The sequence below is a fragment of the Callionymus lyra genome, chromosome 6 (assembly GCF_982586985.1).
Source record: "Callionymus lyra chromosome 6, fCalLyr1.hap1.1, whole genome shotgun sequence".
NCBI lineage: Eukaryota > Metazoa > Chordata > Actinopteri > Syngnathiformes > Callionymidae > Callionymus > Callionymus lyra.
The window spans coordinates 30,445,441-30,466,458 of NC_141823.1; the positions used below are offsets into that span (position 1 = coordinate 30,445,441).

Sequence of the window (21,018 nt, forward strand, 5' to 3'; positions counted from 1 at the left end):
GAAGGGCTTCCCTCAGAGTTCAAAGCTCAAGTTTAAAATCTGTTAAACCTTCAAAATAAATACGATGTGCAAAAATACATGTGTAAAACAAACCTCACAGGGTGGGAGGCTTGAGGCAGTATGTACAAATGAAAGTAGTACTATAAGTAGAAGGATGAAATGGCTGTTATGAATACATCATCGGGTAGTACTTGTTTGTGTTTGCAAGTCGTACAAAACTGTTTTAAGACGAATCTACATCAGAAGGTTTTTGTAGTTTAGGTACTGGCTGGAGTGAGTAGAGTTAGACCAGATTTATAGTTCTACTAAAGTATAGTACTATAGTTCTCTCTAGCATACTCATAATCTGTAACATTTTACTTAGTGTAGAACTGTCATCTTTTCTTGATGTAGGTTATTAGCTCAACATAATTTAATAAAAAATTACAGCTTTTAAATTTTCCCTTTAATATATTGACCGCCAATCATAATGCCTGTTTGTTTCATTGACAAAAACAAATACATTGTACTTTCAAAGGCCATGGAATAAATAAAAGTCGATAATCTTTGGTTCAGACCAAAGGCTCAGAAAACTGTCTTTTTATTTTGACGCAAAACAAAAAAAGACTGATTTTAGAAGCCTATTATTTAGTATTTAATAGTTTTAAATGTTAAATACAATCCATATCCTGAGTGACCCACGAGTTGATTTCAAAAGTAACAAAGCTTTAAATGGGATTTTAAAATAAAATAAAATAACTAAACTAACTAAATCCCTAAAATAAATCCCAACGTTTGACCATCTTAAAAAAGATGGAGGTCCATTGGAGACGAACAGGAAAAACATACATATGTGTGACTTCATTTAACGTCAACCTCCATTATTATTTTGTACAGGGGGTATTACATGAATATTTAGTAATACAACAAAGGTTGCTTGATAAACACCCTTAGGAAAAGGTTGGTAGTACAACTCCCTCACTATACACACACATAAGAGAATATTACTCATTTAAAGAGTACATTCCTACTTCAATGAAAGAGAGAAAACCCTTCAATAATGATGACATTAAATGTCATAAATAATAAATAACATAAAGCAAATGTTTGTTGCTCCTACATGTTGAGCTCTGACACCAACACTCTCAGTCGATACAAGGATGGCTGGTGTCACGTCAGTCACGCGCAGACAGAGGATGCTGAGGCTGCTGTCAAGCGTCTGTACCGCACTGCGCCCCCGCGTCCACAGACCCTCCGTCTACGCGTGTGCTCGCCGCGAGGACGCGGACCCTCAGCCCCGTCCATGACTGCGTCCCCGCGGCTGGTCTCTCCTCCCTCCTGCGGACCCGCTGACCGCCGAGCAGCAGTCACGCTGCGGTAAACCCCGCCGACCACAGACCCCCCTCCCGGTTGCCCCCGCGCACACGCGTGCGGGGAGGAAAAGGAAGAAGAAGAAGAAGAAGAGAGTTTGACTCACGGTCCGCAGGAACTGGATCTCGTCCTCTCCCTCGCCTCCTTCAGCCATGGTTGACGCTCACTCGAGAGGCTCGCGCTGCGTCTGCGTGCACTCTCCACACGCGCGCACGCGCTCCCCCTCGCCTCCGATTGGCGCGAGCTCAATGAAGGGAGGAGGTTGCACAGGTGTAGTGTGTGTGCGCGCGCCCGCGGAAGGGCACCCCCCTCCCTTCTGATTTGGCGCCCTCTAGAGGCGCTTTTTAAAACCTGCATCAGCGCGCAGTGACGCGCTCATTCATGAGAAACGATGAGTCGGTCGCTTCTCACGTCCGCCCTCGTGCTCGTAGATTTTGTTCATCTTAGTAGTGGTGTTTAACAAAGTAAACTTACCGACATTATATCATAAAATTACACTTCTGTCAGATGGGTGTGAGGAGTCGCAAAACCAATAAAATGTTGCATAACATTTAAATATTAATAGCGTTGTATGTTTTTTTTTCATTAAGTTGATTTGTTTTAGCCTTTAAAAAAACAAACTAAGACACCATCTTTGTAATCATGTCTATTATTAACATATTACAAGTAAATTGTTTTTCATCCGGTTTAAAAAACACATTTTGTGTATCAATACATCATGGATGAGAAAATGAGACCTCATGATACAGCATCCGCTCACGATAAAGTGTCTTTATTTTTTTTTAAAAAAGGCCACCAGGTGGCACTCTCTGCTTCATCATTGTTGATCTAATTAAATAAAACCTGGCCTCATTTATACTGAGAATGCCAAATAGTTGCTATTCAAACTGTATCAGCTGCTTCATGAGGCCTCATTAACCCATCACTCATATTTATCTATATTTATTCATTATGCCACTATTCTACCAGATGATGCGCAATGAATTTTTTAATGTATGAACAGCAATTGAATCAGGAAAATTGAAGTTGAATATCATCTTACATATTTAAGAATAAAATAAGTTTTAAAAAATATATACCCGCCATTAGGACTACCCTTTGTCACAACTTCTGTTCAAAATGGACAAGCTTTCTAAACATCGCCATAGCGTTAGGAAGGTCCGGTTTGGGGGGCTAAAGATTGAGTCACTGCCTTTTGCGAAAGACGTGGTCCTTTTGCCTCATCGGACTGTGACCTTCAGCATCTCCAAATCCAAGTCCATGGTTCTCAGTCGGAACATGTATAGAGCCTTCTCTGGGTTGGGGATGAGATCCTTCCACAAGTAAAGGGTTAAGTATCTTGAGACCCTGTGCATGAATGAGGGAAGTATTGAGCATGTGATTGAGGCGACATCGGTAGTAGAGTGGAGGTGAAGTGAGAGCTAAGACAAAAGGCAAAGCTCTCAGGATACTGGTTGATCTACGTTGCTACCCTCACCTATGGTCACCAATGGTGGGTAGTGCCCGAAAGAACAAGGACGCCGGTACAAGCTGGGGAGACGCCTTGGGGTCCCATGGGAAGAGCAGGACAATGTAGCTCTGGGCGACGAAAGTCTGCAGCCCCCACAACCCAAACCCAGATAAGCAGAAGAAACGAAACAATCAAAAATATAAACCGCGACTTTCTGATTCTTTGCTGTAAAAATGTTTAAATTACACGCAGAAACAGACAAAGTTAAAAACGCAATTAAAACTTAAGTTTAATGATATGAAACATTTTTCTCAAGTGATAACATTAGTTTAGTGTTAATAACTATTATCGTTTTCATTGTGAAGATTTAAGATGTGTACAATAACCCCATGGACTCACATAAACAGAACAAAAATGTCCTTTAATAAAATACGTTTACATCTATAGCCTTTTTTAACAAACATTTTTCAAATCAACACTTAAAACCGTCATGTAAACGACTTGAAGAACCGCTTCAGTGGCACAGTGGTAGACCTCGGAAAATAAAGTTTGAACTTAAAATTTTAGAACTATATAAATATTGACAGATAGGTTGGTAAAAGTACCGTATCCAATAAAAAAAAGAAAAAAACTAAAAATGTCTGCCAATCAGCCAATCATATAAGTGTAGTTTTGACTTCAAACAGTCCCCATCATGAACGAGGATCATCAGAAGACAAGAGACGGGAGGAATTAGCAAAAAAAGAGATTTGAGTGAAAACATATGGACCATAATGATTGTCACCCAATGGAATTAAAAATGGTTAACAACCCTGCTAAGATCTGAGACTGTAAACAGCTAATACTATAATATGTGTGCTGGTAAGACAATTAAGACATTTGGTTCTGCCAAAAACAATGTAACAGAAAAACTTTTTTGATATGTGTCAAGTTACTGGAATAAGCGCTTGATTAAATATGTTCACAATGCTTTACAAATCATTGTCGTAGGCTAGTATGGGAGCCAACCATCTCTCCACCTCCTCCACAGACATGTGTTTCCTCTGGGCGTAGTCGTCAACCTGCGAGGATGAAGGGAGAAGAACAGCACAGAGTTACATTCGGCAAAACTACTCTCGTTTATTTAGCTCCAGGTCATTAACAACACAATTAGGCCAAACATTTGTTTTACAAAGGCAGGAAAATAAAAGATCTAGATCTCCATAAAAGTCACTGAACAATTACACATTCAAGGTATTACAAACCAAACAGAGAGAAATAAAAATGATATCCAAAAACCTTTTAAAATATAGACCGATTTATTAGTTTGATCTCCAGAATATGAAACAATGGATCTCTTCTTTTCTTATTCGTGACAAATGGATTTTTGTATAGTCCTTACTTGACCCATTTATAATCCAAGATTATGTCTTGCGTCTTTTCTTAAATTAATCGAGGAATTTGGGGAAAAAAGGACCTAACAGGTATATAAAGTTTGTCATTGTAAAATCCATTACAATGCTATTATTACCATTTTTACTACTCAAATGTTGAGCTCATATGAGATTGTATTGTACATAAATAGACTGCCTTTAATATAAACATTCAGATTTAGTGTGTTTTATTGGGTAGCTGCTGTGAACCGCTTTTGCTGATATTCTTTCCATTGTTGGAAAGTTGTGATTTAACTACAAGATGGTGAAGCTGAAGGGAAAACTATTCCTTCATTTGTAGATCGCATCCCAGGATATTAAGTAGAAGGTTTGGTCGACTAACCTGTTCCTTGGTGATCTTTCCCACAGCAAAGTAGGAGGCCTGTGGGTGGGCGAGGTAAAGTCCAGACACGGAAGCGGCTGGGGTCATCGCCAAAGATTCAGTCAGACTAATGCCTGCAGACAAAGCATCATGTGAAGCCTGGATTACATCAAAACATTAGTGGTCAACTTCCATCTTCTACTGTACTTTATGTGGCTTTAGTTTGACATGCCTGTTCTAAAGCCAGAAGTTGAAATGTATGAGATGAAATAAAATTTGCTATAAAGATTTTTCTGATGATTTTAAAGCAACAGATCAATGTTGTAAACACAACAAGTATTAAGATTATAACAGGATTATTTTTCGGTTAATGAAATCAAAGTAGTGAGCTCACCAGTTTTCTCCTCTACTCCAGCCAGACTCCACATGGTGGTCTTCTCTGTGTGGTCAGGCTGGCTGGGGTAGCCTGCAGCTGGTCTGATACCGTTGTATCGGATTCTGTGGAGATCACACGCTTCCAGACTCTCGTCGGCACAGTAGCCCCAAAGTTCCTTCCTGACGCGAGCATGAAGAGCCTCAGCAAACGCCTGCAACCAATAGACAGACGGTTTGTATCAGCAGTCCTAGTGTCACTCACCTAAATTAATGTTTGTCAATTCTCATCCAGCAATGCAGCCACAGAGCAGATTTCTGCAGAGTCATTTTTTTATATTGCTTGAACACAGTTCCACAGAGGGATTAGGCTGCACGCCAGACTCAAATGACCCTAGAAGCAGATTATCTGATGAAAAATATTTGACATGACAAGTTGTGCTTTAAGTTGCATTTGACTGTTGATCTTTTCTTAAGCACCGGATCCTTCCCCTGTGTAAACTGTTATGTCTATTTAGTTTAAAATACTTTAAGGACTAAGACAAACAATAAACAGTTTTTATATAGACACTGCAGGGGCCTTTAGTGTTTTGACATTTCATGAACCTTAAAGAAAAACTTTTCTTTATGTTAATAGAAAATGAACAATTTCTCCATGTCAAGAAAACCAGCCAAAGAAATTAGAACTTGATATAGTAATCCAAAATTAACCACATTTTCACTTATTTAATTTAAAAAGTATGCCCTTGATATTTAAAACTGTACCAAACATTTGTCATTTTTTATATTTAAATAAAATTGAAATGTATTTGTCAGTTTTAAATACCATCCCATAATGATTAAATAATTACAAGAAAATGTTTGTTTTTTCTGGCCAAATCCTGTAAATCTCAAATTTAATTACATGCAAGGATTTAGTATTTTAACTTGAGTAACTAAGACCTAATAATATGTTACGCTTCATATTAATGTAGACATTCACATGCATCATTAGAATCAGCAGAAGATCTCAGCACATGCTTTGCTCCTCCCTTGCTTCCGGGAAATGTAGAATAGAAAAAGTATAAAAACATTCCATTAGAAATACTGTATGACAGTAAACAAGCACCTCAGCCAGACGGTCGGCCAGAGCCTTGATCATGATGCTGCTGTAGTCGTCTGCCTGGGACAGAAACTGCTGACTCAGCTCCTCTGCACCAAACACTCCAACAGCAAACATCCCAATGTAGTCTGGTACTCCGCTGTCTATGGGGGCCACAAAGTCCGATAGACAGAGGTACGGCTCGGAACTGGAGCTGTCCTTCTCCACCTGCGGAACAAATATTCAACCAGCAATGCGGGGTTTAGATCTTTGTGTACTTTCCACACTTTTACATTTCCTCACCTGCTGTCTTAAGCCATGGAATGTGGCTATTGGTTCTGTGTCTCTGAGTACGGTGCCACCATCTTTGTACACTTTAATGTCATCGCCATCACTTTGTGCTCGCCAGAAACCCACAAGGCCCTGGCCCTTCAGTCTGGAGCCATCTATGACTTCGTTCAACATCTTCTGGGCATCCTCAAAAACCTTTAGTGCTTCTTTACCTGCATGATTTGGATATCACAAAGAATGTATAAGAGTCCACTTGAACATTAAGACAACTACAAACCAAAAATATTCATTTAAAGAAACTTTTGGCACAAGAACTATCAAAGAGTGCTTAAAAATGCAGAACTCACCAACAGTCGGGTCATTAAAGAGTTTGGGGTAACCTCTGTTCGGGTATTTGCCTCTGAGCTGCCAAACATCAAAGAAAGGCTTCCAATCGATGTACTCGAGCAGACTGCCCAGGTCGTAATCCTCGAACACACGACAGCCGAGCAGCTGAGGACGCACTGAAACAGAAACAAGAGGATTTAATGACTCTGCAAAAATGTGGATCTTACTTTTCATTCTTTAATAACATTAGGGGAAAAAAAGTTAGACACGTCTCATTAGGCAACATTCTACCTGGATGTGTCGTGGAGTGCCAGTCGATTTGTAAACGCTTTTCTCTGGATTGGTTAAGTGACAGATAGCGACGATCCTGAAGAGAACAGATGTGCATGAGAGACACATTCTTTCATCAACCAATATCCACCACTTTTCTTCTGGGGAAAAATGTCCCACAAAATCAGCAAAACTTTCTTGGTTACCTTTAGTGAGTCGTAGTGATCCTGTCGGATGTCCTCGTACTCCTCCTTCAGGTCATCAAAGTATTCCTCCCTCATGGCCTGATCCAAAAGCTGGGAGCACTGGTAGATACAAAATAGTTTCAGGCCAAAAACTTCACACAAAATGTGCTTCATTGCTGCCATGTCTAGTTTTGCTAATTTAGAAGCCAGGGCTTCATGTACGAACAGTATACGAGCACAAAAAACATGCGAACATACTTTTACACGGCAAAGTTCATATGTATTCAGAAAAATGTATAGGCTTGTTTTAATGTTTCTTTACGTTTGATGAAGGCGCAAAATAAATCGTTTTCCCTCATGTGATGTTATTGATTTACATTTTTTTTTTCTCTGCGGGAAACTTTATCTGACTTCGTTTCAAATAAGCCCCTGATCGTCTCTGTAAATAAAGTATTCATGTTGATAAACACGTATTTGTAAACATTTACACCTGAGCTCGTATGCACTCACTTAAATCTAAAGTATGTGTTTCATGTTGGAAATGTTTAAAATGAAAGAAGATAATCTGCTAATCGTTTTTCCGATTGTGAAGAATCTCAAGTTCTGGTTTATTTAAATATGATTCACATATTCAAATGGAGGTGTGGAAAGGGATGAACCCGTCTGAACCAAATACACCCTTGATGTGGATGAACAAAGGAAAAGTGCTTGCATTCATGCACACAGTTCATAGATCAAAATATTTTTGTGCACCATTTTTTTATATGAGTTTACGCCAAATCTTTAGTAGGAAATCCACAGACTTCTAAGTAAACAGTGCCCCAGGACACAACTGTCAGAACAAGTCAAAAGATCACTTCTCCGACTACTCAGGAGCTAAAGCCTAGAAAAAAACATGCAACTTTGTGAAAAAAGAAAAGCGACATTCTTACAACAACAACACTTCTTGAAGCGTCAAGAACATGGACAACAGGACAAGAGTAACGTGGAGCAATCTTGACTGCCGTGTGTGTCCTATGAGAACAAAAAACATTGTTAAAGTGGTTTGTACACATTATGAAACATACAGTACTAGAGCTGACACTTTGTAAGCCCATTATTTTTCAAAAAAATAGTTGTGCATTTTTGCTTTCCAAGTTAAATACATTTGGAAAATAGACGTTTTCGATAACATAACAACAACAACAAATCAAATCAAAAAGACACAGTGGTTGCATTAAAGACAGAATGCTCATTAACAGTTATTTATAATATTTATTACTGGAACAAGCATCGTGTTGAGGTGAGTGGCTGTAATGTGAGTTCCATGTAGACCTCGCCACACATCTTTGTATTTGAACACGATTTCTTTTTTCAAGATAGAATGATGAGGGAAGTGAAGAGAGTAAGGAGGAGGAGACACATTCTTACTTTGATGTGGTGGCTCCACCAATCAGAAGTGGTGTCGTCATTCCCAGTCTTTCCATCTCTTTGGCCACATAAATCATCTCATCCAGAGATGGAGTGATGAGGCCAGACAGACCAATCATATCTAATGACAAAAAACAAGTAACATTTCAAATGATTGAGCTTGTATGGTCAAACATGAAAAAATATGTAAGAACTTGTAAATTAAGCGCATTCTATTTGCAAATAATCTATGTATTGTATATTTGAAGAAAAGACAAAGACAACTATATCGTAAATAGTGGTTGGTATTGTGCTTTATAAAAATAATACATTTGTTATTTTATTGCTCAGTTCAATGCAGACTGCATGAACAAGATTAATGTATTGATACATCATTAGTTTGTACATTCTCAATGTATTTAGTTCGTTGCTGATACCTGCTTTTCTTTCGACGGCCTCTTTTAGGATTCGATCACAGGAAACCATCACACCCAGGTCAACCACTCTGTTTAAAATAAAAAAAATAATATTTGATCTTGAAACTTTAAACAATGGTTGTATGTAAGGTGGTAAACAATTAAACTAACTAAATAAGCTAATATATAAGCCAATACATTTGTAAGTAAGGTCATGATTCATATTTACACAGCAGCTTAGTATGAATAAAGTGTTGCACAATAAATGTTACCTGAAGTTGTTACAGCCCAGCACGACACCCACTATGTTCTTGCCAATGTCGTGAACATCTCCCTTGACTGTTGCCAGGACGATGGTGCCCTGGTAGGGATCCTGTTGATGAAACAATACTAATATGATATTGAAACTTCTTTAAACCAGGGGTTTATCTGCAAGATTTGAAGAATGTGATACTATACATTTTACTTATACATCTCATGTCTTCACAAACTGTGTTTAACCAAAAACGTCAGTTTTGTTCCACACATCGAAAATTCCAAGTATAAGTGAGAAAATGTATTTCCGTGGAAAACAAGCGTCAACTAGAACATTTAGTTCCAGTCACTTTAAACTCAATTTCTTTGTGTTCTGTCTCCTGTTTCAATCACTAATAAAGACATTTTATCATGATTTTTTAAATCCTGTAAAATGGCAAATAAAGACAGTATTCAAATAATGTATTTTCTGGTTTTTTTTGTTCATCCATTAGCAATTCATGACACTGCTAATGATGTGAACTTGTCTAGTATTCTGACATTGTATGGAGATATTGAGCAAGTTCAAATCTATGGCAATTGAAGTCTAGTTGTTCTCTTATATGAAACTGAAATCAAAAGTGCACTTTAAGCTGATAGAGAATAAAAGCAACCAAGACTGACCACTTCCTCTGTTGAGCCTGACAAAGCCATCATCTCTTCCCTCTCCTTCTCCATGAAGGGAATCAGGTGAGCGACCGCCTTCTTCATTACTCGAGCAGACTTGATGACCTGCAACAACGACGAGAACAAAAGAAAAATTTATATAACCACAAATATTGTAAATTATGGACTAGTTCATGTAGAACAGAGGCTTTCTTAAAAAATAAATGAAAAAAAGATAAACAAATAGATGCTTCCCAAACACCAGTATTAATTAACTAGAAAGAAAAAACACCAGCTTTAACAGTTAACATGTAAATGGTTTATAAAAATGAAAAAAAAAAAATTGTTTCAAATAAATCTAAACTTAAATTGGTAAAGAAAATCCACCAACTCCTCTCGTAAACTAAGGCAACTTCCATTTTAACAGGATTTCAATACTGGACAATATACCAAGAAAAAAAAATTAAGTAAGAAAAAGTTGATTAGTTTATTATTATTAGTTTATTAAAAGATAGTATAATATTGTAAACCCAAGTATGTCTCTGCTTGTAGTCTCACAGAGCTTAATACATTTGGAAAGCTGTAACTAAGATGGAAGTCTTTAACATATTATTTTACTAATGATTTACTATAATTTAGCTCGATTATAAAGGACCTCAATTACAAAATTAATACCAAAGACTTTAAGATAAGATACATTTTTTGTATGGAATTTTACCTTGTCTTAGTTTGTGTTGTGTGCATAATAAACATTTTAATAAAAAAGTTCTGAAGCGAAACTTTGGGCGTACAAAGCTATGGCAGCCGTACCTGAGGTAGAAACATCTTCCCAGCTCCAAATAAATCTCCCACCACCTTCATGCCGTTCATGAGCGGGCCTTCAATGATGTGAAGGGGGCGAGTGTAGCGGTTGTCCGCGACCCGACACTCCTCAACGTCCTCCACCGCATACTTGTCAATCCCCTGATCCACACAATACAGATGATCAGCAGGAATGAAAACAAAAGTGTAATTCATTTGAGTGTCTTTCATTATTATCACAATATTTGAGTGAACTGATTGAGTGATGGTGAAAAGTTTCACATGGTTTATCGAAAAACTTTCTAAAAGACAATCATTATAATCGTCAATTTACAGAACTATTATTGGAATTGCAGCAGTTATAAGCCATTAGTCTTGCATCTGACCTTGATGAGGGCGTACTCCAGTCGCTCTTCAACACTTGCATTCCGCCACTCGTCTGTCTGAACCACCTTCTTCCCTCCCTTGGTGCTGTTCTGTTAAGATGTTGGACTATGTTAAACTGCCGACAAAGCAGTTTGTGTGTGTGTGTGTGTACCTGTGTGTAAGCCAACAGTTTCTCAGTGGCTTCAGCTTCTCTGTTCCAGATCAGGTTTTCACAGAGCAGCAGCAGCTCTTTGTCGATGTCATCATACACTGGCAGATTTCCAGCATTCACAATACCCATGTCCATCCCGTCCTGACATCACACACAAGTGGCCAATTTGGATGAATTAACTCAACTCATCAGACATTCTGACTAACGGGTCACCAAATTTTATTTCCACTGTGTTGTGTTGCTAACCTTGATGGCATGATAGAGAAACACTCCATGCATGGCTTCTCTGATGACCTCCATCCCTCTGAAGGAGAAGGACAGGTTGGAAAGTCCTCCACTCACTCTAGCTCCCGGAAGAGTTTCCTATCAGCAAATCAAAAGAAATTCTTTAATTTTAAGTTTACAACGAAAGCGAAAATGTATTTTTTAAACCTGCAACGACAGTAAAATGTTAAACGGATCAGAGTTGAAGGAGATCACATTATTGCATCGTTTTTTTTTCAACATTCATTCATTTTCTGCCGCTTTATCCGTTTACCGGGGTAGCAGGGAGACTGGAGCCAATCCCAGTATGATAGGGCGAGAGGCAGGGGACACCCTGGACAGGATTCCAGTCTGTCGCAGGGCACACAAAGACCTTTCACACACACTTTCATACCTATAGACAATTTCAAAGTTCTCAATCAACCTCTGTATGTTTTTGGACAGTGGGAGGAAACCAGAATACCCGGAGTAAACCCACACAACATGGGGAGAACATACAAACTCACACACAGGTCACAGAAGTGACATGTTAGAACATGATATTTAAATTTAGTTTAACTAGAACTGCATATCATTACAAGTTTCCAACACACATATAATGACAAAAAATGATTTGACAAAAGCATAAGAAATATTTTACTAAACAAATCATTACCTCGAAGCACAAATAAAGTCAATCAATCCATCGATCACCATTTCAGAAATACAAATCACCTTAAGGAGCTTTGTTGCACTCATGAAGTTCACGGCATATTCGTTATGTTCCTCCATCCCAGTGCCAATGGTCAAAATGTTTGGGTCAAAGATGATGTCATTGGGTTCAAATCCAACTTTGTTAACCAGAGTCCAGTAGGCCCGAGTGCATATTTCTACTTTACGCTCCGTGTCAGTGGCCTGCAGAGTAGAGAACAGTCTTCAACATGGACGTGTCATTGAGTGGACAGCAATAAATTATTCATTCTGAGGAAACTGCTGCATACTGTCAACTACACATTATTACATATTCCAAATTATTTCCTTTGTTATAGCAGAATATATATTTAGCTTAAAATAACTGAGACCGTCTTTATTTAAAGAACTCTGGCAGAGCTGCAGGTGAGGCTGAAACTCTGAGTGCTTCAGCATGAATAATTAAAAAAACATGAATGATGGATTCATATTAGAGTCACGTTCGTTTTATACAGAGAGTTGAGTCACTTCCTCTCACCTGTCCCTCCTCATCAAAGGCCATGACAACCACAGCAGCTCCGTAGCGCTTCACAGTGGCAGCTCTCTGCAGGAACTCCGGCTCACCTTCTTTCAGACTGATACTATTGACGATACACTTGCCCTGACAGCACTTGAGTCCAGCTTCAATCACAGCAAAGTTGGAAGAGTCGATACAAAGAGGAACCTACAGTGTAAAAATGCAACAGAGGTTTGTTCTTTCTATTGTGAGTATTAAATTGATGTCTTATTCTGTTCTACTGCTCACCCGTGCTATGTCTGGTTCAGAAGCAATGAGTTTACAGAAGCGAGCCATGGCTGTCGGTCCGTCCAACATACCCTCATCCATGTTGATGTCGAGGATTTGAGCCCCCATCTCAACCTGTGTTTTAGCGACACTGAGGGCCTCCTGAGTGAGAAATCACAGAATCAACCACCACATCAACAACTGTGGAGAACAAGGAATCAGACATTTAAAGTATGCAGTCTTTCTTACTTCATAGTTTCCTGCCATGATCATTTTGGCAAACCTGCGGGATCCCGCCACATTACAACGCTCACCAATGTTGACAAAGTTGGTGTAGGGGCCAATTTTAAAGGGCTCCAAACCTAAAAAAGAAAAAAGGGGGTCTTCAATGTTTTCCATTTACAATCATCAGCTAGTTACAGTGTATTTGAACTAATAATAATCACCTGAGAGCAACATATAGTCCTGAGGAATGGCAGCTGGGACTCTTGGCTGGCAGTGTTTTACTGCCTCTGATATGGCTCTAGAAACAAAAACACGTAAGATAGAATCATACCTCCGATCATTTTTATAAAAGAGAGAAACCTGATGTGTCCAGGGGTGGTCCCACAACACCCTCCCACGATGTTGACAAGACCATCCGCTGCATACTCCTGCAAACATGGTATGAAATAAACACACAACATATATTTTAAAGACAATAACATTTGCCTTTTAATGTCTTCTTTTTGAGATAAAAACAACAAAAATAAAAAGAATAAACAACATCTTATGCAAGCGTGCCCTGTAAACTAATTGTGTTATTGGGTCAGTAAATACTCAAGTTGTGTAGGTGCTCATAAAATGTGTGTACAGAACAATAAAAAAAGATGAGCAGAAAAAAACAATATAAAAGATTTAGGAGTTCTCTGGCAACAACACAGTGTAACATTTATTTTACACTTAGAGAATTGTTAGCACTTAAGCTGATGTAAGCATTTGATGGATGGTAATATTTGCATAAAAGACACTAATGTGCTGGACTACACAGTAATAGAGTATTTGATCCATCCCAATGATGAACAGTGTGTGGCATATGTCCAGAATGGAGAGGAAAATAAACTGAATGGAAGGAGATATGCCCATTTTTCTACATCTTCCAAAACAACTTTTTGCAACCTTGACTGTAAATATCATATGTAATCCATAGTACTGTAGTAGTTTTACATTGTACAGACAGGAAACTGTTTCAATCAAGCTCATGTGACAAGTGAGGACGAGAGATCTGTCTCGATAGGCAAATCCTTGATAACAGCACAAGCCATTGTGAAATAATGTATGTATTATAATATTAGTAGTATTGTTGTCGTTTTATAAACGTATATATATATATATATAAACGTGTATATAATATATATATATAAACGTATATATAATATATATATATATATTATATATATGCACTCTATGTTTAATCGTTTTCTATTTACTTGTTTCCTGTGAAATTGCTGCTGTCAGACTTCCCCCACAGTGGGTTGAACATCTTATCAAACCTGTTGAACAATGCACCACTATTAGTTCTTACTTAAACAAGATAAAGTTCATGATGAAGACAAGAGCCACAATCTGACCCTCTTTTTCTTAACGCCTAAGCCTGATGAGACGTGTAGCAGGGATTCTGTCAACTGTAACTAACATGAGAGAGATCCTGAGAACGTTCACTTAGTTGAGAAAGAAATCCATCAGGACACTATCCAATGACCGAGCACAGTTAAAAGCTATGAAAGGACATTAATCTCTTGCACTTTAAAATCCGATAGACAAAGACATCAAACGATCATGTGATAACCAAGTCTGACATTCCAGAGTATTAAGAACCTTCAAACTAGAAGCTGTAACTGTGGGAGTCTCATCATATCCTCCAAACGTGTTAGGAAGTCCTGCAAGTGAGAGAGAATGGATGCAGATCAATGCAAGGAAGGGAGTTTAACAGTTGCATTATCAAAACAAGTAGTTTTGTTTAAACATTTCACCGAGTGTTTTCAAATTGTTGTTACCCATCGTTGCATTTCTATTCACTTGATATGTACCCACGATTTAAAAGTGTATCAGGGTTTTAGTGTCAATTATCAACACAGCAGATTGGTTTGGTTCAATTAGCTCAAGGGAGTTTTACCGTCAATCCTGCAATATTTTTAAGAAATACAGATGATGAAATAACTGCAATACACAAGACCACGGTGCTACAAAGAAAAACAAGTATAATGAGAATAACAAACCTATATTGTATACAGTATAAAGGTATTGTAAATGTAAAGATATTAAAGACAAGATAAACATTTACAAGTTACACGTGAAAAATAGTGTGAATTGACAAAGTTTAGAACATTTATTATAATGAAATGCATTGGTTGTCCAGAGTTGTTGCTTTGGGATCAAATTGGTACGTTTATATTTATATGAGATTTACCTGCATTGGGGTAACAGATTATAAAAGCGTTGGTGGCTTTTCCAATGGCCTCAATGAAGGGCCTCATCTCTGTTGCCCCTAGAGCACAGTTCAGGCCAATGCTGGAAAACAACAGTAAGAGAAGTTGCAGTTGTGTTTAAAAAAAAACTCAGCAACATTATTCAGTTTCTTTTATAAATCTGGTGTCAAACAGCACAGAGACTACTGGTTGTCCTTCATACGTGTCTAGGACTTATGACAATTGTCTGTTCAACAGTACTTCCCTCGTCTAAGTGATGGATGGGAGAGAATGTTTTTGAATATTTGTATAGCAAAATGGATGGTGTTTTCCTTGCCTCTCTGATGCCTCTCTGGCCAAAGCAGACTCCATACACACTATTTCATTAGTTTGCAACACTTTTTCTATTTTGATGCAACAGAAATGCAGTGTAGTCTGTAAATTTTCCTCAGACTCATTCAAATTATAAGGGTGTCCATGAAGCATTTTGCCTTAGAGTTAAAGTTATAAGATATGAAAATAGGCGCAAAACAATTTTTTGTAAAGATCAATGTGGTGTGAGACACGCATTTTACATTTGAAAAAAATAACACGCTGGCTTTAGTAATCAAGATGGCTAAATGTCTATTTCTCAATTCAAGTGTAACAGAGAGTTTTATTTGTATCTCGTGAAATCTCGATATAGTAGTATCTAATGATCCGAGTAGTCGCATTTAAGCGAGTAGAAGGCCAATATCATGGACTTAGAGCATCTTTTCAACATTTGTGTGGAACCCTGCACAGTTGTTCTAAGCCCCGCCTCTCAGGCTTCAGCTCGATCTTGACGGCAAGTGGAAGTTACACAAACGCCTGAAGACATTCTCCAAGCACAGTTATACACTGTTATTTTACACATATTGAAGCAGACGGTCCGGGTTATATACTGATCAAATAACACTGGACTTTGACAAATGACTCCTAGGTACGAGGCTGTGGTTCTTTAACAACACGAACAGACCAGAAATATCACTGTTTGGATGTTCTAAAAATGAAGAGTACACGATGGAGTTCAGCTGATTGACACTGCTCCATCTGACATCTGTTTAATGTAATGCTGATCATGAAACATTCACTTATACAAATGATGTCAAGAGAATGTGTGGTTTGTTAATAAAGATTGTTCAAACCCTCAAAAGAGGAAGTGATAGCAGGAGGTGGACTCTATTGAAGATTACGTTTTTTTTTAATCTTGTCTTCTCATAATGACAGATGAGGCATTCAACGTAATACAATTATAAAAAATTAAAGGTAATAATAGAAGTAGATTAATAATGGACATGAGTGTGAGCGAGTATTACTTATTCGCTTCAAGTATAACAGCGTGCCAAATGCTTCCCGTTTTAAACTAAACTTCAACAAGTTGGTAATCAGGACTAGATGAATGATGCATTTTTAAATATTTATTTCCTCACAGAGCTGAACACCCATGACTAAAAGAGCAAATACCCAGATAAATTGAATAAAACAGCCATTTCAGGTGAAATTCTTTTGATTGAGAGACTCACTGTAACTCACCAGAGTGGTTTAGCATGGGACACGCTCACTACAAACGCCTCGCCCGTCTGACCGGACAGCGTGCGTCCACTTCGATCGACTATCGTCCCAGAGATCTAAATAAGACACGAGACGAGAAATTAAGCAAGATTTAGCATTACATTTAGATAGGACCATAACAACATGAGGTTGATTCATTTACCTTTATTTTTAACACAAACTATTCTATCTAGACATTTCTCACGCCATCTCAGGCTTCAGGAAGCCCTCAGAAATTCTGCCATTTAACACCAGCAACACATTGGATAGGGTAATATCATACGTACAAATAACGGAGTCCGTGCATAGCTCTTGTCGAACAGGAGATCAATGGCAAAGAGAGCGGCCTACGGAAGACAATACATTGTGAAATTATGAAGCTTCTCTCAGTACTTTAAATCACTTTTGAACAAAACAAACAGGGAAACAGGACAATGTCTGCAGTAAAAGTGAACCTACCTTTGCATTTGCAGTGTCAAAGATGGTTTCAACTAACAGGATGTCTGCACCTCCATCTAAAAGCCCTCTCACTTGCTCGGTGTAGGCTTCTACAAGCTCGTCAAAGGCTGCAGACAAACATTCAAACCACACATGTTACATTTCCCAAGCGAAAGCACAACAATGCTGTAAGAGTGATTGTTATTGTGACCACCAGCAGCTTAGGGTGAATTACAATGATCATGTTATCACCAAGAAAAGCATGTGACCTTTATTAAACAACATAGAATTCATATCACAAATCTCTTTAAGTAGCCACGATGGGTAAATGTTGGTCTCAATGACTATTATGCTAACAATAAAATGGACTTGTCAGCAGTTCATTGGTTAGTACAATGTATATGTGGTTAAACAATTTGAAAGTTGTTAGAAACAGTTCTTACTGATGTTCCTGAAGTCTGGATGCTCCACAGATGGTGATACAGAAAGAGTTTTGTTGGTGGGACCCACAGCACCGGCTACGTAGCGTTTACACCCTGGAAGTGGACGGACATCCATCTTATTGATCACTGGAACAAAATAGATCGACTCTATAGGTAAAAGTTACCCGTTTGTTTGGAAACATCATCCGCTGCTCTCCTGGCCAGCTCTGCAGATTCCTTATTAAGACGATATGCCTGCACACACACAGCTTTCTAGTCACATGTCATAGAGGACTGAAAGAAACTAAATCTGGTTTCACTTTTAAGAAGCTAGCAAGACATTTTGAGCAGTAAATAGATTTAGAGTTTGTTGAAGTTGTTGAGTTGTAAAAGTACAATAACATTACACAATATGATGTTTTTAAACAATTCAAATCTTCTCATTTGTCTTTGTCACAAAATAAACTAAATGATCAGGAATATTGTTAGAAAAAATTAAGGTCTATTTTAAGCATATATTTTATTGGGTATTGTTTTTTATTGTTTAAGCTCTTTGTGACCCTGGTCTAGAAAAATGTTCTACAAATATTACTTACTTATTTCTCATCTTTAAGAATTTAACAAGAAGGAAATATTTCAGATTTTCTACCATATTTTGGCATCTTTGTATTTTCATTTCAAATGTTTACATAAAAAGATGTTCCAATAATTGTGTCACTTGTTAAAATAAATCCTCTAACATACTTTGTTACGTTGACCTAACTCTTGCCTAGTCTTAACCAAGACTATGGTAGCTATGTTGCCATAAAACAGCATTATTTGTCACATTAAAAATCGTCGCATTAAAATTTTACACTTTTTGGACTGACACGCATTTATTTGCTGTAATTTAAGGTGCATATACAAACCATGTGTTCCAAACCATAATCTGCTTGAGCAATGGAAGTGCTGCTGAACGTGTTGGTCTCAATGATGTCAGCACCTGCCAACAGGTAATCCTTTAAACACACAGAGTTAGAACAATATTAGATAAACTCACAACAATCCAAACTTGGAGAAAAAAAACAAACATTTATCCATGACCTCTACTATGACCACTTGATCACTTGTTGGTACGGTTCATTTTAAAGTCTATTTGGATATTTTTAATCCCAAAAAAAAAAAAAAAAAAGTACCATAACAAAATAATACATGTATTAATGATATTTTATTGTCATCATTATTGTTGAATACACTTTGTTTACTTGCCTATAAGTTTACATTCAAAGTTGTTTATTCGGGTTTGGATTAAAATTTAATCATGCGGAATTTTAAGACAAATAAAGACAACCTTCACTAATCTCTTTGCACACAGATGTAATCCATCTTCCCAGGATTCCAAACGTATATCCAAGTAAGACGGATCTTCCAAACATTCTTCTTCTTACCTTGTGAATATTGTAAATGATATCTGGCTGTGTGATGCTCAGCAGGTCGTTGTTTCCCTTGAGCGAGAGGCGATGCTCTTTGAATTCTGGTCCTCTGAAGTCCTCTTCCTCTAACTTGTGCTGCTGTATCATGGTGCCCATGCCTCCGTCCAGGACCATGATCCTCTTCTGCAGAACTGCACGGAGGTCTTCCTCCAGCTGACATTTGGACACTACAAGGAATTTGACAAGACGGCATCAGAATGTTTTCAGCAAGTTTTCACAGATACACGCATAGATAATGTTGACGATTCCGGTCAGTTTTTAGTTTTAAATTTTGAGAATAACTTTAACATAGCTGGTCTTAAATATTCTTCACTTCGAGACTCTAGGTAGTGAGATAAAGGGAAGAAGGAGCCAATGAGAGACATGAGAAAACATGCAGTATATGCCTTGGTGGCCTTGACTTGGGCTCCATTCCAAGAAGAAGTTGAAAAACATTCAATCTGGTGGAAATACGTGGATACAATTATCATTTAGGAAAAAAGTTCTTGCTGGATTAATTTAAGTTATCATCTGCAAGAACCAGTCTTGAAAAGTGGAAAAACTGTACGACACAAAACTACAGGTTTGGTCTGCAATATGTATTGCTTTTAAACCACATTAGCTGATGTTATCAGGGTCTGATTTTCTCCATTTCAAGTGACCATTCGAGTGACCGTTAAGAGCCTCACTTCACTTCACAAGTGTAACATGACATCTCAGTGTTAGATGAGACCATCTGAACTATATTTGGGGGTACACTGGCTTACACTGACATTATAGTTGAAAACGTGATCCAATAACTAGATTGTAATTCACAAGGAGAGCACAGAAACGATTACATCTTAGTTACACCTGGAGAAATTAAACAGAAAACTAAAAAAAAAAAGGCATTTATCGATTAAACTTGGACGCAACGTCACCACTTTTCTACAACAGTGACCCACGCGGTATAGCATAGTTGGATTTTGACAGCTAAGCTAACTAAGCTGTTAAAGAAAAACAAATGTGTAAATACCTGCTGATGCAGCGGGCTGGTTTACCACGTTAGTCGGAGACATGTTGTTCAGAGACACTCTTGAAAACAGTCCCGAACTCCGGGAGAAAAACAGACGCAGAATACTGTGACTCCAACTCCTCGAAACACTGGAGCAGCGGCTTCACGGGCACTTCCGGCTAGGACCCTTCAAAATAAAAACCTTTATTTACGTGTTTGCCATGTGGGTGACATAAGATAAATCAGATTTTTCTTTCTTTTTTTTTATTAGTAGAAACACAGATGGTTTGTGTATCTTAGACAACAGCTAATGCTTGCGACACTATGTGATACCAGTTGAACAATCAGCTGGTTTAATTTATATTTTGGGTTTTATGGGGGCTTTTATAATCCAACTACAAGAAATAAACTAAAGTCAAACACGCTGACACCAGAACAGTAAAACTTAGAGGTTCTAAATGACTTACATGCAATCGAGACAACTGTGACTGAAATAGTTGGTCAATATCAACCTGAAAATATATCACAAAACACACTACACAATAACTATGTGAAATCCTCAAGAGAATTTAAATATGGATAAAGTATTCAAATAAATATTAGTGAAAACCCAACCTCAGCCGTGACAACATTACAATAAAAAATGTTTTTAACTTCTCGAACAGAAAACCAATAAGAGACATTTAGGTATGGAACGTGTGACATTACCTTCACTTGCGGATGAAAAGAATGTACTGTATGTTTCTAACTCAGTCTGGTTGTCATTTCTTCATTAGACTTTAAAGATTTCAAACACATGATTACAGTAAATAATTATCATTATAAGATTAAGGTATTTTAACACATTTAATGACGACAGGATATTTGAAAGTG

The 21,018-nt window shown here is 37.8% G+C and overlaps 2 protein-coding genes across 2 annotated transcripts in view; both read right to left on the reverse strand.

The window, feature by feature from the left end:
* Positions 1-1,523, reverse strand: part of ryr2a (ryanodine receptor 2a (cardiac)) — a 79,514-nt gene extending 77,991 nt beyond the window's left edge. Inside the window, exon 1 of the mRNA XM_087792713.1 lies at positions 1,457-1,523. Within this exon, the coding sequence (XP_087648839.1) occupies positions 1,457-1,504 (48 nt within the window). The 5' untranslated portion in view covers positions 1,505-1,523. The remainder of the gene's footprint in view (positions 1-1,456) is intronic.
* Positions 1,524-3,202: 1,679 nt separating this feature from the next.
* mtr (5-methyltetrahydrofolate-homocysteine methyltransferase) lies at positions 3,203-20,300 on the reverse strand. The gene is made up of 33 exons (XM_087792714.1): positions 20,167-20,300; positions 19,128-19,339; positions 18,609-18,698; positions 17,886-17,955; positions 17,722-17,814; positions 17,300-17,406; positions 17,128-17,187; positions 16,823-16,917; positions 15,271-15,371; positions 14,679-14,740; positions 13,407-13,474; positions 13,268-13,344; positions 13,071-13,183; positions 12,843-12,983; positions 12,576-12,761; positions 12,083-12,262; positions 11,351-11,467; positions 11,105-11,245; positions 10,953-11,042; positions 10,576-10,728; positions 9,784-9,891; positions 9,138-9,238; positions 8,887-8,954; positions 8,471-8,591; positions 7,993-8,074; positions 7,082-7,180; positions 6,897-6,972; positions 6,626-6,781; positions 6,291-6,490; positions 6,015-6,215; positions 4,929-5,121; positions 4,556-4,668; positions 3,203-3,861 (listed from the first exon to the last, which is right to left on the reverse strand). The coding sequence occupies exons 1-33, from the start codon at positions 20,207-20,209 to the stop codon at positions 3,772-3,774; spliced, it is 3,807 nt and encodes a 1,268-aa protein (XP_087648840.1). The 5' UTR covers positions 20,210-20,300; the 3' UTR covers positions 3,203-3,771.
* Between the last annotated feature and the right edge of the window lie 718 nt (positions 20,301-21,018).